The sequence below is a fragment of the Sycon ciliatum genome, chromosome 11, assembly GCF_964019385.1.
Source record: "Sycon ciliatum chromosome 11, ocSycCili1.1, whole genome shotgun sequence".
Classification (NCBI taxonomy): Eukaryota; Metazoa; Porifera; class Calcarea; order Leucosolenida; family Sycettidae; genus Sycon; species Sycon ciliatum.
The window spans coordinates 3,890,460-3,909,172 of NC_088653.1; the positions used below are offsets into that span (position 1 = coordinate 3,890,460).

General features: G+C 46.7%; 1 protein-coding gene across 1 annotated transcript in view; it reads left to right on the top strand.

The window, feature by feature from the left end:
- The first annotated feature begins 3,621 nt into the window (after nt 1-3,621).
- Nucleotides 3,622-18,713, top strand: part of LOC135827001 (protein eyes shut-like) — a 24,174-nt gene continuing 9,082 nt past the window's right edge. Inside the window, exons 1-10 of the mRNA XM_065339523.1 lie at nt 3,622-3,679; nt 5,015-5,128; nt 8,832-8,967; nt 11,055-11,238; nt 11,582-11,724; nt 12,336-12,539; nt 13,484-13,623; nt 14,279-14,485; nt 16,144-16,389; nt 18,293-18,497. Of these exons, the coding sequence (XP_065195595.1) occupies nt 11,152-11,238; nt 11,582-11,724; nt 12,336-12,539; nt 13,484-13,623; nt 14,279-14,485; nt 16,144-16,389; nt 18,293-18,497 (1,232 nt within the window). The 5' untranslated portion in view covers nt 3,622-3,679; nt 5,015-5,128; nt 8,832-8,967; nt 11,055-11,151. The remainder of the gene's footprint in view (nt 3,680-5,014; nt 5,129-8,831; nt 8,968-11,054; nt 11,239-11,581; nt 11,725-12,335; nt 12,540-13,483; nt 13,624-14,278; nt 14,486-16,143; nt 16,390-18,292; nt 18,498-18,713) is intronic.

Below are 18,713 nucleotides of genomic sequence, written 5' to 3' on the forward strand. Positions count from 1 at the left end.
TAAGATATCTGCGGTTCCTCTACCACGTCGGAATCCAAACTGGCTGTTTGGCAACACCTCATGCTTCTCTAGGTAGTTAACCAGTTGCGTGTTTACAATGCCCTCCATGACTTTCGACATGATCGTTAGCAGTGATATTGGTCGGTAGTTCGATGCCAAAGATCTGGAGGACCGTTTGTGGACTGGGACTATATGGGCAAGTTTCCATGCCCCAGGTTGCACACCGGCTAAGAAGCAGAGGGCGAAGAGCTTTGCCAGTGGGTCTGCAAGGTCAGATGAGCACATCTTGAGCACACGAGCAGAGATGCCATCCGGTCCAGTTGCTTTTGATACAGCCAAGTTTGCCAAGTGCCGTTTGACCGTTGCTGCACGGAAGTGAATGTGCTTTAGCGTGGCATAGGCAGGTCGTTGCAGGTCAGGCAGGTCAGCAGCACAGAGGTCGTTATTGCCAAGGCTACACTTGTTCGCAAAATGCGCTGCAAAGCACTCGGCTTTCTCACGAGAAGAGTGGAACTCTTGTCCTGCAGGGTTGGTCAGCAGGGGAATGTCAGAGCAACGTCCCTTGCCTGCTGCGCTCTTGATGGTTGACCACCACTCTTTGTCCCGGAGGGAACATGCAGTAAGCTTGTTGCGAATTCTACGTTGATGTGCTAATCGCGCTGCATGACACGCTTCCACTTCGTGGTTTACAGTTGTGATGTACTGGACCTTGTGGTTATCGTTGCGGGGATTGCGTCGCCACAGCTTCCATGCCCGCTCCTTGGCATGATTGGCGTTAGAACAGTCTGGTGTCCACCATACAGGGTTGGATTGGTGCACCACAAGCTCTTTGGATGGTATGAACTGTTTCATTCGATGCATGATGACATCAGTTACGCGCTGACAGGACTGCTCCGCACACCCATGGATCTTGGCGGGCCAGTCTATGTTGCGGAGCTAGGCTCTCAGGCGGTGCCAGTCAGCAAGGGCGTATTTCCAAACCTGTCGAACAGCAGGATCTTCGCGTCGTGGATGCTGTTGGAGAAACTCGGCAATGATAACGGCATGATCAGATCGTCCAAGTGGTGCATAGGCTGTGGTGCATACGGGGTGTGGGAAATCGGAGATGATAAGATCGAGAGTATTGTTGCCGCGGGTTGGCTGGGTGACATGCTGGACAAGATGATGTGCTGCGCAGACTTCTTCCAGGCATTCACCGGCTCGGGTAGTCTTGCTACTCTGTAGCCAGGCTGAATTATGCACGTTGAAGTCCCCTGCAATTATCACATTGCTGCCAAGACGGCGGACATCATCCAAAGTGTTGTCTAGGTAGTCCATCAGGCTGGTGTCTGTCTCTGCACAAGAGCCAGGCCGGTAGAGCGCACCCAGAACAGTCTTTCTCCCGGAGTGCATTGCCAGGGAAATCCATAAGAGCTCGTGATCACGGCAATCTATATCGTCGTGGTGGGTAATGGATAGTTCACTCCTAGCCCACACTGCCACACCGCCACCATGGGCATCTCGATCCTTCCTTATTGGGGGTGAGTATCCTGGGATGGTCAACTCATGGGAGGAATTATCTGAGCAGAGCTTCGTTTCTGTTACTATTGCCACGTCTACATTATACTGCAGGATTGCATGCTGCAGGGCACCTATCTTGTTGCTCAGGCTGAATGCATTAGTCACTAGCAGTCGCAGAGGTCTGGAATCCATCATTGGGCATGAGAGGACTGGGCATCCTGCTGGGGTGGCTGCGCATCATGCTGGTCATGTTGTGGCGCAGATCCGTTTGATCTCTTCAGGTCTCCAGCCTCTGGTGGGGAGAGGTGGGAGTTTCTCCGTTTTTGGCCACTGTGTAGTGGAGTGGAGATGAAGTCTGCAGGTGGTGGTGGCGGCGGTGGTGGTGGCGGCGGGGAGGAGGAGGACGTCGAACCCGGCTGCTGTTGTTGCTGTTGCTGTTTAGTCAGAACACTGGCAGAGGTGCTGTTTCTGCTGCTGTGGCTGCGACTGCTGGTGCTGCCCTCAGAGCTGGTTTCTAAGAACCTCCATGGCCTGCAGTATACGGGCCTTGGCCAGAAGTTGGGCGCTGTCACTGTGGAGAGTAAGTGGCATCGATGGTCACTCTTGCGGAAGCACGCCCACTTTCTGACAGCCATACACTGCAGGTGTGGACAGGAATGGAGGCGCCCAGAAACTCACTCCTGGTTTTGATAAATTGCCTGAAGTGGCTGTCAGTGCTATCTGTGGCGATATTGCCCACATACACCACAGCACGCTTGTTTTTGGGTCGTTCTGAGGAGACAAGCTTCCATGAGTCATCCTCAATAACATGGAAGATTGGCTTGGATTCTGTCACATCTGTCTGGGACTTGGTGGGGATGGCATCTTGGTCGCCATCCCCTTCACACTCGTCACTGCTACGGGAGATGTTGCAGGGGACGCTGCCATCCTCTTCACACTCGTCACCGCTACGGGAAATGTTGCTGGGGACGCTACGGGACATTGTGGAGTCATGCTTTCGAGTACCTGTACTAGCTGTACCCGCACTGCCTGCTTTGGTACGCCTACGCGAAGGTTGATCCGCACCCGTACCCTGCTGTGTTTGAACTGGCCTTGGGGTAGCTTTTCGCAAGGCAATGGCGGATTCTCGGAGAGACACTAACTCTTCATTCACATCTTTGAGCTGCCTTGACAGCTCGTCAACCCGTTTGTTTAGGCGCGTCTCCCGATCAGCCGATTCCGAGACAAATGCGGCCAATGTTTTCAGGATTTCTACTACAGATACCTCAATGCCCGGCAACAACACCATCAGCCTCAGCTCTTCATCACTCAGGGCAGTCGCGCGAGTGTTTGTTCTCGTGGTGGCCCCAGGCATGGCGGAGGTCACCAATTTCTACGAGCAGTACTAAAAACACTTACTGCTACCCTACGGAAACTACCTCCAGTCCGGCCTGATGCCGGCTGGGCTCTACCAAGAAAGATTTACGGGAGCTTCAAAAAGTGCAACCTACCCCTACTGAACTTTCCCACATATGAACGAAAATTATCACTCTTTTGCCCGAAAATTCGAATGTTCATAAACTTCTTCTTAAAGTTGCAAGTCCAAAGACTATTGCTCGAAGAGCGTGGCGAGGATATACTGGAAGTTTAACATTTTGACTTACTTCAATTTTGGTCAGTCTCCGAGGGCTAAAATTCATGTTGGCTCCATTGCAATTCCAGGTTTTAACGCTGCTGCAGGTGTACACTGTCAAGTTATAAAACAAATTTGTCGGCCGCTCCAACATTTGATGGCAAAATTTCCGCACCAATTTTACATGGGTCCTGCCCCGGAATCTCAATTCAATTTTCGTCTCGCCTAAAATTCATCAACTCTCGTTTTGTTGTGAGTGGTTACGTCTGTATCCGTTATACTCATTATAGCTTGACTAGCTTGTTGTCGCCACGCTGCTTTCAATTTCTCGACAAAATAAGTATTCTAAACATCATGCTACTTGGCTGAAGGAAATGCAGTTACGAAAGTTACAAAATTACGGTTTGCGAATTATCTTGTTCCATGCTGAACGGTGCATTGCAAATGGTTTGAATTCTTCAGAAGAAATAACATTGCTACTAATCTTTATTCTGTTGTCTTGTTTAGCAAACCAAACAAAGCCACTGTATATTTCCCTTGGGCATCAGCAATGTTTCCCGAATGAACGTAAGTTCCAAGCTATTCGTTATTGTATGACATGATAATAATTCGAATCTTCCACAAAACCAACAGCGAATGCCCCATCGGCCTCTCGAAAGATATTTCGTTATTGTATGACATGATATTAATTCCAGTCTTCCACAAAACCATGGCGCAGTGTCAAGAGCGAATGCCCAATTGGCCGCTCGAAAGAGATCAGGTGTGTTTGTCACTTTCTTGCTTCGACATTGTCATGGAAACTAAAGAATGGCGGTGACGAGACGACAGTGAGGTGCTGTGTCGTGAGTGAGTGGAGGGAGTGAATGCCCCAGGGGTCTCTCGCGTTGCTACTTGCTGTGCTGTGCAATCTACCGAAGTCTCACCTGACTATCATTTTATGTACCTACAGTACTGTTGGGCGGCAAAGAATGGAGGGTCAGGGTTCTAGTCTAGCCCGTTCTTGTTTTTAGCGAACACAGCAGTTTCATTCTTAATTGATGGTGCAGTCTTACATGTACATGTATACCAAGTTATACGTCTGAGTGTACATTATAGCGTACATTGCGGTTTCCATTCTTATCTGTGAAAAAAACCCAGCGTACACCGTTCTTAAAATTTGGTGAAATTCAAGCCTGGCCGTTCTTCGGCGGTCCGTTTTTCAGCGGTCCGTTCTTCAACGGTCCATTCTTCAGCGGTCCGTTCTTCGGCACCCGACAGAACTGTATCAATAACACGCTTCGTATTATTCCCAGAGTACTGTGTAAAAGTATTTATTCTGCTTGACCCTAAACTTCGCAACTAAGATGCGCCAATATGTGTCTCTTTTTGCAATGAAAGGGTGAAGTACACTATCATTGTGTTAGCCATTCTACATAATCAACCTTCACTGACTGCATCCAGATGACCACTACAGCTGCTGTTTGAAGGAGCAGAGCACCAAGTGAAGTGTTGTTTTGCAGATGGTGTGCTGTGGCAACATGAGGTCGCCCGGAGAGCGCAACACTGTGGTGTGGTGGTAGATAACAATCTTCCACAAAAGCTTGGTTTTACAGCACCTTCGTTGCATTGCATGATTGCCATTTTAACTGCCTCCTGTTCGTGGAATCACATACATAGGACGTGACTCTTGTCAGTCTCGAAAGTCTACGAATATGTGCAAGCGAACTGCCTCATTTAGGAAAAATCCACCACCGTTTTGACTATTACAATCGGTTGGAGAGCCAAAGACTAAAATTAAAAGTGAGAGGACCATAGTTATTATTGCGTTCACAAGTTATCCGTTTCGTCCAACACTAATGAATACAAACAGGGTACTGCAACCGGTTTTTGTACGGTTTTGATTTGCAAACCTTGATTGCTCAGGTCCATTCCCACACTACTGCGAAGAATGTGTAGGTGACGTGAATCACGACAGTGGTGTGTGCCTCTGTGCTCCGGGATACATAGCGAGCGATGACAACCCCGGCTACTGTATTCGTAAGTATTTGAAGTACTTGTTTGCGGACGTGTGAGCCTGTGGAGCCAGACAAGAAAAATGCCAGTGGACCAGAGTCACATATCTGTAAAATTGAACTCGAGCCAATGTAATCATGGATACAAGGAAGGTTAGACAATGTCACGAGTTGTGACTCACTGTCTACCAAGGTAGCTAGATCACATGTAGTAAGCGAGTGCGGCAACATAGTACAAACCTGACAAGGAGAACTGAGGCATTGAACGACACGTAGCTACAACACCTCTATGAGGGGCAAACCAAAAACCTTCCAAATCGGAAGGCTCAGGCTCTTGGAAAACTCATATATTTGTAATAATAATAATAATAACAGCCTGCATGTACCGGATGGGTGAGATCACACATGGGGCTTACGCGTCTATCGGTAAAAGCAAGAGTACATAAACCAGAGTGTGCAACTCGGGATGGTTCCTGTGGGAGCGTAATTCGTGCAGTACGTCATTTCTGACGGCATGGTAAGCCACAGGTACTGTGAAAAATTGCGTCCAGTCGCGGTGGTGCAGGTGACTGAGTTTGTCGTGATTTCTGTTTTTGATACGGAAAGCCTGGTGACCTTACTTGTCGGTGGATGTACGCAGCGTACACAGTCACACAAAACACCGAAATCCTGAAACTGGACGTCCAAAATCAAGCAAACTTGGCTGATTTCCGGGCTATGACACATGAAAATTTGAGCTGATCGCAAATCGCGGCTTGGCTGATCAGCTGACCTCATCAGGGTGACGTAGTGCATGAACTGCGCTATTTCAGATCTGATGTGCGCAGTTGCACACTCTTGTTTATGTACTCTTGGTAAAAAGCAGCAGTCCATAACACCAAGAGTATGCAACTGGGGACTGGCTGCTGTAGGCCCACTGCGCAGCGGAATTCCAACATTACGTCAGTCCGCTCAGGCACAGCTGTACGAAACTCCGCATTCCGTGGCGCTTGGAACCAGCGAGCAGTACAAGCGCAACGAACATGTACATCATTTTACATTTTACATTTTACATTTTTGACGTAATGTTGGAATTCCGCCGCCCGGATCCCCATGTTCAGAGTTGCACACTCGTGGGGTTATTGACTCTTACTAAAAGAGTTAGACAAATATAAAGAAGAAATACATGACGTACACACCCTCTGCTTTCTATTATCGCGGGGAAAAGTACCTCGATTCCACCATGATCCTTTATTTTGCGCTACATATTATTATTTTTCTGGTTATCATGGTTGTGCACAAGTGAACAAAAAACATACACATGCAAAAACAAAAATAAATAAAAAAACAAAAAATTCCACCATGATCCTGGGCATATATTTGTTGTGTCGATTTCGATTTTGTAGAGCTTGTCATTTCATGAGAATACTAGACCCGACATGGCCAACACCATGCGCTCCATAAATGCTGAGTTTGCTTGGAGCTGGGACCAACATGGCTGCCCTGTATGGTCAGCTGATATAATTATGTCAAACCATTGTATTGAATGTGAGGCTGTGAGGCTTACCCCCTCACCCCCGCCGTTAGGCGCTGCATCTGCCGCTAGGGTTTGCCGGGTGTTAGCGGCCGTCGTGAGTTCCCTTCGGGAACGGACACGATAATTTACTTTTACTTACGGTATTGAATCCAGCTCATTGCAGACTGTGTGCAATCTAGATAGAGCGTCGGTGGTCATGATCTCCCAAACCCTGCACTTCACTACAGTGCAGTTGTAAAATGGCCCAATATCTGAGAAAATCGACCTTCGGGGCTGTTTTGGTGAAATTGATTTTTTTATTGCAAATTGATGTCTAGCCTTTGTAGAGTATTGTGACTTCGTTTTACGGCCATCAGACCAATATTGACCATGTAGAAATGCATTTTACAGTCAGGAGGCATGTTAATGAATTGTTCTTTTTTTTTACAATTTTGAAAGATCAGTAGGTTTGGAGCCACCAAAAATTGTTTCCATGTAATATCAATAGCCAACTACTATAGTAAAGTGTTTTGACTGTTCAGGTACTTTATTTCCAGCATTCCGTGACTTTATTGAGGTTGCGTAGTTGCAACAGCAGCAATAGCAGCATTAGAAGGAGAGGTGATTTATCTGTTCTCCTGGTGATGGATATGCTTGACAGGATAGTCTGCAACAGATTTTGACGGAACACCATGATACATGTAACAGCATTCACATACTTATTGTGAAGGAGTCAAACAGAGCAAATGCGTCCAGATTCGCCTTGTTGCACTTTGTGGAGACTGACCATTTCCAAACATCAGTAACACAGCCTGACAAGCGTTTCACACCACCAACTCAAAAGTAACAGAATGTTACTCGAGATTGCCCAGCCTCACGTGCTCCGTGATTGTCTGATTCGCCATTATTAGCTCGAGTATCGAGCTTGCCATCCAAAACATTTTAGGTTCATCGTCGCAAAGAAAACTCGCATCATTTCGTGCTGTTTTAGCAGGTCTGGCGGGACACTCAGGAAACAGTTCTGCCACCCGCGCAAGGCCGGCCAGCGACCTTGCAAGCGGCGTACCCTCAGGAATCCACCTGGTTGTCCTTGCCTGGAGCTGTAGCAGCTATCGCTGAGGCAGACTGTGGTTGGCCTTGATCATACTCATCCAGGCCAAGTCCTCATCATCGTCGCCCCCGACAGGTAAGTACCGCTTGTCACTTGCGATCGATTCGCCTGACATGCTCTCTCAGAACTAGAAGCGCTGTCGCCGCTTGACCGGATATCCACAAAGAACGATGCATCACCGTCCATGGGATCGCGGCTGCTGTGCTCCGTGAGCCCAATAACCAACTGACACAAGAATCGCCTTCAATTTTCTTCCGCCATTGTCGTCTCTGCACTTCGCTTTGACGGAATCGATTTTTTTGCGAACAAATTTGTTTTTAGTGTTTTCTCAAAAAACCCGCGTAGCCCCGAAGGTCGAAAGTCTCAGATATCGGGCCAAATGATGATCTCTTGCTCCACTTGTATTACTGTAAAACCAGAAATTTTCGATGGAGTTGTATTTCCGGTATCTTCGGTACTGGTTATTTTACCGAAAATTCAACAATGCCCTGCTGCGCAAGGCGCAAAAGGCATTTTTGTACCTGGAAAACTGGTTTACCGACATTTTTGCGCTACCGAACAGTTGATTTTGGGAAATACCGAAAATATTACACCGAAGCTAAAATTCCTGGTTTTACAGTATGCGCAGCAAAGTTCCAACATGATAGATGCCCAAGTATCAACAGGGAACATGGCTAGAGATGGCTGGGCGCAGTGTGAAATACGTGTGATATAATTACGTTAGTGTAGCGATAGACCTGTGATGTTGCACATAATGGCACAAAAAATGGTTGGTGTAAGTGTGTGCGGTCTGTTTGTACAGTGACTAGCAAACAACTGTGGGGAGGGTGCATGCATGTGATTGTGTGTGGGTACATGTACTTGTGTGTGAGTGTGTGCGCGAGTGTGTGTGCAAGTGTGTGCATGTGCTTGTGTGCACACGTGCCTGTGCATTTGGCGTGTTTATGCATGGGCATTTAGGTGTGTGTTTATGTGCATATTGTGCATTCGTGAGTGCATGCATGTGTGTGTGTGTGTGTGTGTGTGTGTGCGTGTGTGTGTGTGTGTGTGTGTGTGTGTGTGTGTGTGTGTGTGTGTGTGTGTGTGTGTGTGTGTGCGTATTTGTGTGTATATGCATTTCAGCTTGTCCTCCAGGAACAGGGGGCCTTCATTGCGGGCTCAAAACTCGATGCGGCCTGAATGACTCATGCAATGGCAGAGGGATATGCAGCATTCCAAGTGGACTCTGCGACTGTCAATTTGGCTGGGCAGGCGAAGCGTAAGTTCACACTTTCCCGACACCCCCTTTCTAATTTAAGCACTATCGAATAGCAAGAAAATAATCACGAATGGACTACTGGTAAAATATTAGAAAGTAGGGGTGAAACGGTTCGGGTAAGGAACCGGTTTTGGAACCTCCAGCTGAAAAGAATTGGGTACCCGCTTCGTCAAATTTCGAACCGAAACTCGAAAAATCTCGTTCTTGTACAAATACTTGTACACGTCGTCTACTCAAGATTTTAAATGTATTACCTTACGATCCCCACTCTTCCAAAGAGTTCTCTGGTCATTATCTTCTTCGCACTTGGACTCTCCGATGTCTCATTCTTGCTCGTAAAAATGGTTTTTTCTAAAAAATAATTGTCGCGAATGCATTTTGTCGGTCTGGAGAAAAGAGTGCATGGAACCGATACCCGAACCGTGGGAAACAGTGCTGGCATTCGGGTACCCGAACGTGAAAAACATGGAACCGTTTCACCCCTATTAGAAAGATGCACAGGATAGAGAGAGAAATGAAGAATCCTAGGACATTCATGTAACCGGCTGGCAAGAGATTATTCAGAATCAAAATATCACATGCTGCTTGCTTGGGTTGCACCCTCTTACTTCGCATGCGTGCCTCAAGGTGGCCATGAAGTCGAGACACCAGTTCGGCGAAACTCCCCAAACCTCACCACCACTGCCATGATTGAAGTTATACATGCTTCCCTAGCTGCATCTCATGTTTGGCTTTTAAGTGGTCTTTGTAAAAATAAAAAATAATAATATTATAATAATGTAGAAGAGAAAAGGACATATGGATACAGGTTAAGATGTTAAGATGTTACAGTTTGTTTGTTTGTTTGTATACTTTATTTGAATTCGCAAGTCCAAACGAGCACAAATGCTCAATGACAAGGCAGCGAATATGTTATTATGTTACAGGGAAGGAGGGTTGGGGAGAAAATAAGGAGAAAAAGAGAGAATGGTAGATATCTCAATGAAGAGTGAAGCATTATCAAACTACAAGTAAGCCAGCGAACGATAAGTCGACAGTTCTGTAACCCACCTGATAAACTAAGTACTTTTTTCAGGCGTGCAGTGGACTGTCATTAAAACAGAAACAGAAAAATAATAATAAGGCACCCATTTTGTTTGTCCAGGGGATGGCCCACGCCTGGTAAAGAGAATAAATAGAGAAAAAAAGAAAGAAAAAAAATAGAAATAAAATAAAAAACAAACAAACAAAGTACTAACAGTTACTGCTAACGAGAGTACTTGCTACTAACATCGGGAGGATAAAAGGCCCAACCCTGCCCTGCCAGTTACGGACTTACGGGGGTCGCCATGGCTAATAATAAAAATGGTAAACAGTGAAAATCAATCACAGACAGGAAGCTGTCTCAGGGCAAGTTTCTAATCATAACATCAGGAAGATCGGAGGGTATACGGTACGACGGCAGCTTTGAAGCTGCTGAGAGACGACAGTACTCTGACTGCATCCGGTAGGACGTTCCAAAGGGCACTACCTCGGGAGGCAGGGCGAGATCGTCCGGCGCGGGTTCGCGTAGCTGGTAGACGGAGCCCCAGGGCGAGATCCAGGCGCGTCCTACGATCCGTGCAGCGTACGAAGAGCTCCTGGAGGGATGGACTCGCACTGGCGTGTACGGTAGTGATGGAGAGTTACTGTTAACTCGTATCCATATGTCCTTTTCCCTTCTACATTTATTTATGGCTCAACATCCGAGTTTCAAATTATAATAATAACGAAGGATTAATTATAGAAAGAAGAGCAAAAGGACCAATGAACTTCATGTTATGCTCCAATGTCCACTAACAGCACCAGCTACTAAACGGTCAGTGGCGTGCAATGTTATCGCATGGGCTGATTATTTAGTAACTGGTGGTGTTAGTGGACATTATAATTATCGAAACATGTAGTTCCTGGGTGCTTTTTCTTTTCTTTCAATAAAAACATGCATCAGCCAAAATAGCGAGTATCTCCGTCTGTTGTTGCCCTGTGTAGATGTGAAAAGCCTATCTCCGTCTGTTGTTGCCCTGTGTAGATGTGAAAAGCCTATCTCTGTCTGTTGTTGCCCTGTGTAGATGTGAAAAGCCCTGTGACGTGGCCTATCAGCATTACGCCAAGCTGTCAGAGTGCAAGTCCGACTGCTCGGAGATATGCTCCGGTCACGTGTCCTGCATGTTGGAGATACCCGGGGTACCGGCGGACATGCCCTGCCTCTGCCCACCCGGGTTGAATGTCCCCCCGCCGAAGGGTCACGACCAGGTCAGTAACTTTCGTTCTTGGCATCTAGAATGTCGTGCCACAAGGGGAGGTATGCATCAAAGGTGGCCGTCACCATGTTGCGGGGCAAGTTGCCCCATTTTGGCATTTACAAACTAGTGTTTGCGTGTGGCTGTGTTTGAGTTTGCGGGCTGCGGAGAGGGAGGGTGTGCCTGTGTCTGAGGGTGAGGGGAGAGGTTGGGGTGTGGATGGGGGGGGTTGTTTTGTGGGACGGGGTGTTTTGTGGGGGGTGCTGTGTGCTCAGACACGCGTGTGTGCATTTCAATGTGAGTGTGCATGTGTTCTTCCGTATGGATGTGCGCTTCGTCTTGTCGCCGCTGGGCAGAATCTAAAGCAGAAGTATTTATGCTCTGAGCATTGCACTGGAGATCGTTATGGACACAACTGTATGCACAGATGCAACTGCACACGAGGTGTATGCAATAACCGCATCGGCTGTGTATGTCCAGATGGATACATGGGAATAAAGTAAGTTTGTACCCATGTAAGGGTGTGGCTGGTCCCCCTTTTGGATGGTGGGGGAGGGAGGGTGCACGGCCGCATTAGGGATACGATGGCCGGTGCATGTCATTCATGGTCATTACGTGCATGCTGAATTTTTTCGGGGGTGCATATACGGGCTATGTGGGGCACATGTAGGAAGCTTCATTGCTAGAATCCACACCTAGGGAGTATTCACCCTGACAAAGAGCCAGCCCTGGAAATTTGGTGACGTACTAAATGCTTTGATTTCCGGTGAAGAGAATCCGGTACAACCATTTGAAATATACATGCACCCTGAAAATTCTCGTCAATACGCGGCCTTGTACACTGGAAACGTCATAGCACGGACTCAGAGCCTGGGTGTCATGTAGAATTCCTGAAGCAACACCTGCACGGCGATTTTTATTTATTTATTTATGTATTTCACTCAACTCGTGGTCCATGACGAATTGGCACGCAAAGTGCGAGAGAGGGGTGATAGCCAACCACGGCAAGAAAAGAAAAGAAAAAGAGATTTGACCATTCACTGTGTTAACGCTATGATGTGTTTCAGGATCCAGGAATGGTGTCTGTTCGATTTTTTCCTTTTTGATTAGCTGTGACCAGAAATGCGCGAAGAATTACTATGGCCCACAGTGCCGCAAAAGCTGTGATTGTGCCGAGGGGTGTCATCCATCCACCGGCGTCTGCAATCCATGTGAAGACCCACGGCATGGCAATGGAACTGTGTGTGTTCACTGCAACTGCAATTCCAATCCCGACGAACTGTCAGTATGTATAGCAACCCAGTTTGAGTGCGGGTGAGTGAGAACGAATTCCCAATGTAAAAGTCAAGCAGTTTAGTCTTATATATTATAATCATTCAACACCTACCTTCACCGATAAGCTATGTATTAGCGAAATACAAAATTCGTCTACGGAAGTGTCCTCGCGTTGGTGATGGTTATGTGCAGGAGTGTCTAGTCGGCTAATGTCGCAGTGTAATGGTGGAGGTGACTCAATATGAAAGACAGGAAGATCAATTTGCTGATGGACAGGAACTCAGAAAAGCAAAACAGTATGATACAATAGCCTCGCCTACCACCCAGGGCATGTCTCGCAAAATAAGTTTTCATTTTCTTGGTAGAATATGTCACGCCCCCACCTTGCTACTCAGCAAATTCCCTACCCGCCGATGAAAAGCGCCTTCTCGACCTCCACCACTAGTTACCTATCTGAATGCAAATGGCCCATGCAATTCAGTGTTGTCACGCTTCCATAGTTTCCCACGAGATTTGCAACTGAAATTTCTGTAACTCCAACCAACAAGCATTTGCCTCCATTAACAAATCACATTTCACTAGAAAAAAGCTCTGCAGAGTGCAACAATTGAGGTTTTCACGATCTTAGATATTGTCGCCTTGAAGTCGACCCCACGTGGACGACTGTGTGACACAGCAGGTCGGCGGTTTATATCGACCTGGTCCATGAGCCAGATCAGAATGAATATCTTGACTATCCTATCCGATCAGTCATATTTGCCCTCCTCTTTTTTTTATAGAAAAGAAAAAGGGAAAAGGAAAGGGACTAAGGTCTAAGGAACTACAAGTTCCACTATAATGTCCTTTAGCACCACCAGTTACTAAACAATCAGCTCATGCGATAACATTGCGATAGCATTGCCAGTAGTTCCTTAGTGCTTTTATCCTTGGCTCTGCATCCGAGTCCATTCTCTTCTCTTCCCTTCTGGTATTCTTATTCGCAGGTGTGTGGCAGGCTATCGGCGTGACAACGGGATCTGCGTGCCGTGCCAGGAAGGACGCTATGGCAAGAACTGTTCCAAACGGTGCGATTGTCAACACAATGAAGGCTGTCACCCCATGACAGGCATATGTAGACACGAAGGTATTGCCATGCCGATGCAATTTCTACTGATGACATTGATCCTAGAACATTGAGTGATGGTATATACAGAAGCCTTGCTTGGTCGCAAGACCGGGACTCTGCCAACCGGTTTATGGTTGTAGTCAGGAGCACTACGCGTCCTCGCCTTGTAACATGCTGTCAAAATCGAAAAACAACATTGAGTGATATAGGTCGGCGTGGAGACAAGAGACCTAATATCGATCAAAGTAAAGTGAGCACGCTAATACAGCGAGAGCAATGGAACATGTCCCTTTGTTCTCGTGATATGAGTGCGCTGACTTTTGTTCACTTTCATCGATATTAAAACAGAGAGGACCATTTGTTTACAAGTTATCCGCGACCCAAGTTTACACAAGTTTGGAAGTCATCCGTTATCCGTTTTGCCCAACTCTAACTTATGTTCCTCTATTTTTCACTTTGGCGCTCCACACCAGGTCTAATAATTTGGTAACGATATAGGATGTTGAATATCGAATTGGCTTTGTAAGGCTACTTTGTGTGCACACATATGTCACACTGCCAGGTAAAACACTGCGAGCTATGTCAAGCAATACGCCAGCATTGTGTTGACATCCGAATATGAATTCTAGGTTTGCCATTTGCAACTCGGTTGCATCTTTCTTCTGGCTTGCAGGCGCTGCGTCAACAACAGTGGAAGTCACGCCAGCAACGACGTTGGTCTCAACGCCTAGTTACCCCGGTCGTGGCACCAACATCATCAGCTCTGCCAGTGAAGTTCCACCGAGTACAACTAACTCTAGAATCCTAACAGCTACCCTGCTCCAAACCCAAGCTCCCATCACTAGTGCTGAGCGCAACGGACAGCCACGACAAACATTACGTAAGCCTCTTACTCCATGCACAAGTAGAAACCCCGGTAGATGTACTGTAAGACATGTATATATAACGAAGAAGTAAATCTAACGTTTAACGGATGACATTTCTTCGTTATAATACGATCCGTTGAGGCCATACTCCTTCATATAATATGTTGTGTGTGAATATGCCAGAATACTGCAAGATTGTTAACCTCGTTAACCTACGGATTTTGGACAATCGTTAACCCTTTACCGGTCTACCATAAGCGTACCGATACTATAGTATCGGTACGTTTGGCCCTCATTTTTTTGGGGTATTGTTGCTAGGAGACTGCTAAAATGGCGCTCTACGCGTAGCTGAGGTCCAAGGCTTTCTGACGATGTGCAAAACAACCATGCTTACCATACAAATTTTTGCCGTATCGATCGACTGAAGTTTGTTGAAATTGGAAAAGACGACCATCCGCCATGCGCGCATTTCAAGAATGCGAGTGCCTCTCTTGGGGCCGTGTTTGACAAGCGCTCTGAGAGCAGTAACATCACCAGTCCAGGCTGGATGTCCCGGGAGGTTTTGCAGTGTAGTGTGTTGAGAAAAAGAGCTCCGTTGAGTCCTGCTAGTTCAAAAATATATCATCCACGAATGAAGAAACAAAATTCTCCAAACAGAGAGGAAGCCTTCCTGCTGCCGACACGGCGACAGCGACTGTCACAAGGACTCGTCAGGTGCGATCAGCTGATTCGCCTGGCCGCGAGAATCATGGCATGCGTAAGCTCGCGCCTGAGTACTTATCTGAGCGAGAGTGAATCTGACGCGAGCAGCGCTGAGATGACCAAACCGAAACTGCGAAATCGTGCAATGGGAATTGCTGCTGCTGGCGTATCGCCGATGGCGAGGTGTTGGTGTTCAATGGCGGTATTGTAGAGAGCCTACATTTCTTGTAAAGACGTAGCCCTTACCTGATTGTTTATCGTACGACTTCAGCTCCATCACGAACTTGGTATGCCCTTCGTGCTGTGATATTCGTGTATTTCATCCGCAATTGTATTGTCTCTCAACTTGAAGGGCTACCATGGGCCCTATCCTTGCCTCGACCTAGTCATATTTGAATTTTCTGGACGCGTTCAGGCACACAGATTTTGAAAATATATAGTTTACCTATACCTACAACACATGGTTCTTGAGTTATTGCTGTTTGTGTGTACATGTATTTGCGTGACCACCCCTCACATACATTGAGTTAGACCGGCAAAGGGTTAAATATGCGACTCGTTATAATAACATGTCTGACAGTAGTCGGAATACTCTATGGTCATGTTGGTATGCTGAAAGCAGTAGCTATACTTGCTGGTAATACTCATAAAAAGGACACGCTTCAGGCTCTTTACGAACATCTTGAAAGTGTTTGGTTTCACAAGTATACTTTCGAGCCTTCTCGTCAGGTGAAATACAGGCAAAGGAAAACTTTCAAGATGTTCGTAAAGAGCCTGAAGTGTGTCCTTTTTATGAGTTTTATCGCATTTTTGTCTCAGAGGAAAATGTGAACTTGCTGTTACTGTAAGGACCAGGAAACTGTGTTGCATATAAATCACCTCTCGACAGTGACGTGTCATGCTTTTGTTTTGGTTTTTCATATGATGACACTGTGTGTCTTCCGTATGCGTTTGACTGGTGCATGTGCAGGGCAAACAGTCGGTTATGTCACCCCCGCACACCCAAGCTACTCAGCAATTATCTCCCAGAGTGATGGCAGCAACAGCATCAGCCCTGGTGATGAAGATGCACTGCGAACAACCGATTCTAACACGGGACGAACTACCCTGCCCGAAATCGCAGCTCCATACTCAACCACTAGCAGCCACTCAGAAACAGCAGGTGCAACTCCCAACACGAACACCACCAGCAACTCAGAAGCAGCAGATACATGGGGTGAGTTTTCATAATATATTAGAGAGGTTAAAATGCGCGTTATTTCCAATTTGCCGCGCAATTTCGCGTCAAATTCGGCGTAAAATTCCAAATTTCTCCAAATTTTGACGTGAGCAGCAGGTTACTCGCGTTGATTTTTCGACGTGCGAGCCAAATAACGCGAGCTGAACTTTCGCATCACGTCAGAAATAACGCGCATCTTAACCGCTCTACTGTCTTGACCTTGACCTTGACGTTCATAGTTCATACGCTTTTCCTTCAAAGGTTTCACCATCTCCGTCAGAGCAGAGAGGTAGGGAGGTTTATGAGCAGCACGTCTGACGGGGCACGACATCACTAGATCAGCAACGCACGACAGAAAACAATTTGGCACAGATGCGTTCCTAGCCAGATTGAGTCAGCGACAATGCGTAAGCATATGTAGTGGGTAACCGAGTGGAGGCACGACATTAAACACGAATTAGCTGGTAATTAAACTTTCCCAGGTACACACCTGGATTGTATGTAAGAAAGAGAAGCGGCAACGAGAGAGCTTGGAAGCTCAGGCCCCTATGATATGCTTTTTTTGCCTTGATGACCTAGACAAAAAAAGCATAGGGATGTTATAAATTCTTTTAAGTTTCTACTTTTTGTTTTTAGACATAACCTGGGATTCGAACACGCACTATCGCCCTGCATGCATCCCCTGATACACTTCGCAGACATACTAATTCTTCCAAGTTGCTTCACGTTATTTAGAAAAGCGATCCTGTCAGCTTTTCAATTATTGTGTTTGATCTTGTATTCGAAAGCCCAGCCGTCTTTGATTGTATGGAACGGTACGGGATAGGTACGGGACAGGTACAGGACAGGTACGGGACAGGTACGGTTGAGAGTAATACGACACGGTCTACCGCCTTGATGACGGCAAAAAAAGAAAGGGGGTATTATAAATTTTTCAATTCTCCTATTTTTTTCAGGTATTACCTGGGATTCGAACCCGCACTATCGCCCTACATGCATTCCCCCTTACACTTCGCATTCATACTCATTCTTCCAAGTTGCTTCACGTTATGATCTTGCGTTTGAAAGGCCTATTTGAATATTGCGGCCACCTGTATGTGGCCAGCTGTGTTTGATGGTACGATACGGTACGGGACAGATACGGGATAGCGCCAGGCGTGACACAAACACACAAACACACAAACAAACACCAAATTAAAGCTGTGAGAACCCTGGCTAGCGCCCGACATTACTGAAGTAACGTCTTCTGCATAGCTACGGGAATAAAAGAACTTTCTCCGGTACACACCTGGAGGTTGAACAGCTCTTCTGCTCGGCTTTCTTGTTGTTATAAATTAATGAAATCAGTGAAGCGCAGCAGCATTTATAGGGAGGCAGACTCGGTGCGCTAACACACGAGGATACGCTACATATACGCTTTAGTAGTAGTCAGCTACAATCAAGCAGGACAGGGATACTACACATACATTAGCATCCCACCTTCTCATAAACTTATCTCTTATTGGCGATAGTGCTATCGTAAGAATAGAGAATTCAAAAACATGTTCAGGGCAGCCTAATGGAGTGCTGTATACCCGCCTACACAGCTGCTTGCCTTAATTAAGAAGAGGAGTAAGAACATGTTGTAACACTGAGCCCCATGCACAGTAAGTAACAGCCAGCAGTCCATAGTTTGACGATTTTCGACGTGTGCGAGCAGCTCATAGTCGCAACACTTTCTCTCCTTCCTACTCCAAACAATTCTACCCAAATGCTAGTACTAAAATGCTTCTGCCCAAATGCTACTCCCCAAAGTGTAGATACGTCTCAAAGTAACCTACATCGCATGTGTGGGTTTTTTCTTATCTTTCTTGGCCACAATTGAAACCCGAATTTACTTTTCTGCATCCGGTTGTTCCAGATCCCTCAAGCACACTGGACAGGACCAGTCTCCTTTGGCTGGTTGGTTCGTTTGCCACATGCTTTCTCTGGGCCCTGGCGGTCATTGCAGTCCTGCTGGTGCGTAGTAGATGTCGGCGTAAGGGGAGACGGGAGAGCAAGAGCAGTGTCTACATTGCAAGCTATGGCTCACCGAGTACAACAAGCGACACCAGAACGCAAGGGAGGTAAGCAATCCGCCTTCCGATGTACGACACAACATGCCCGCAGGTTGAATTGGGTTGGATATGTACATTTTTTTAAATCACACTTTGTCGTTATTAGCCCCCAATCCAAACGCCATGCAAAACCCTCCATGGCTAACCGGAGTTCTCCAACCCGTCACTTGACAGTTCGAGTCTGTGTGTATATGTGTGTGTGTGTGTCCTCTGCCGCCGCGTGTG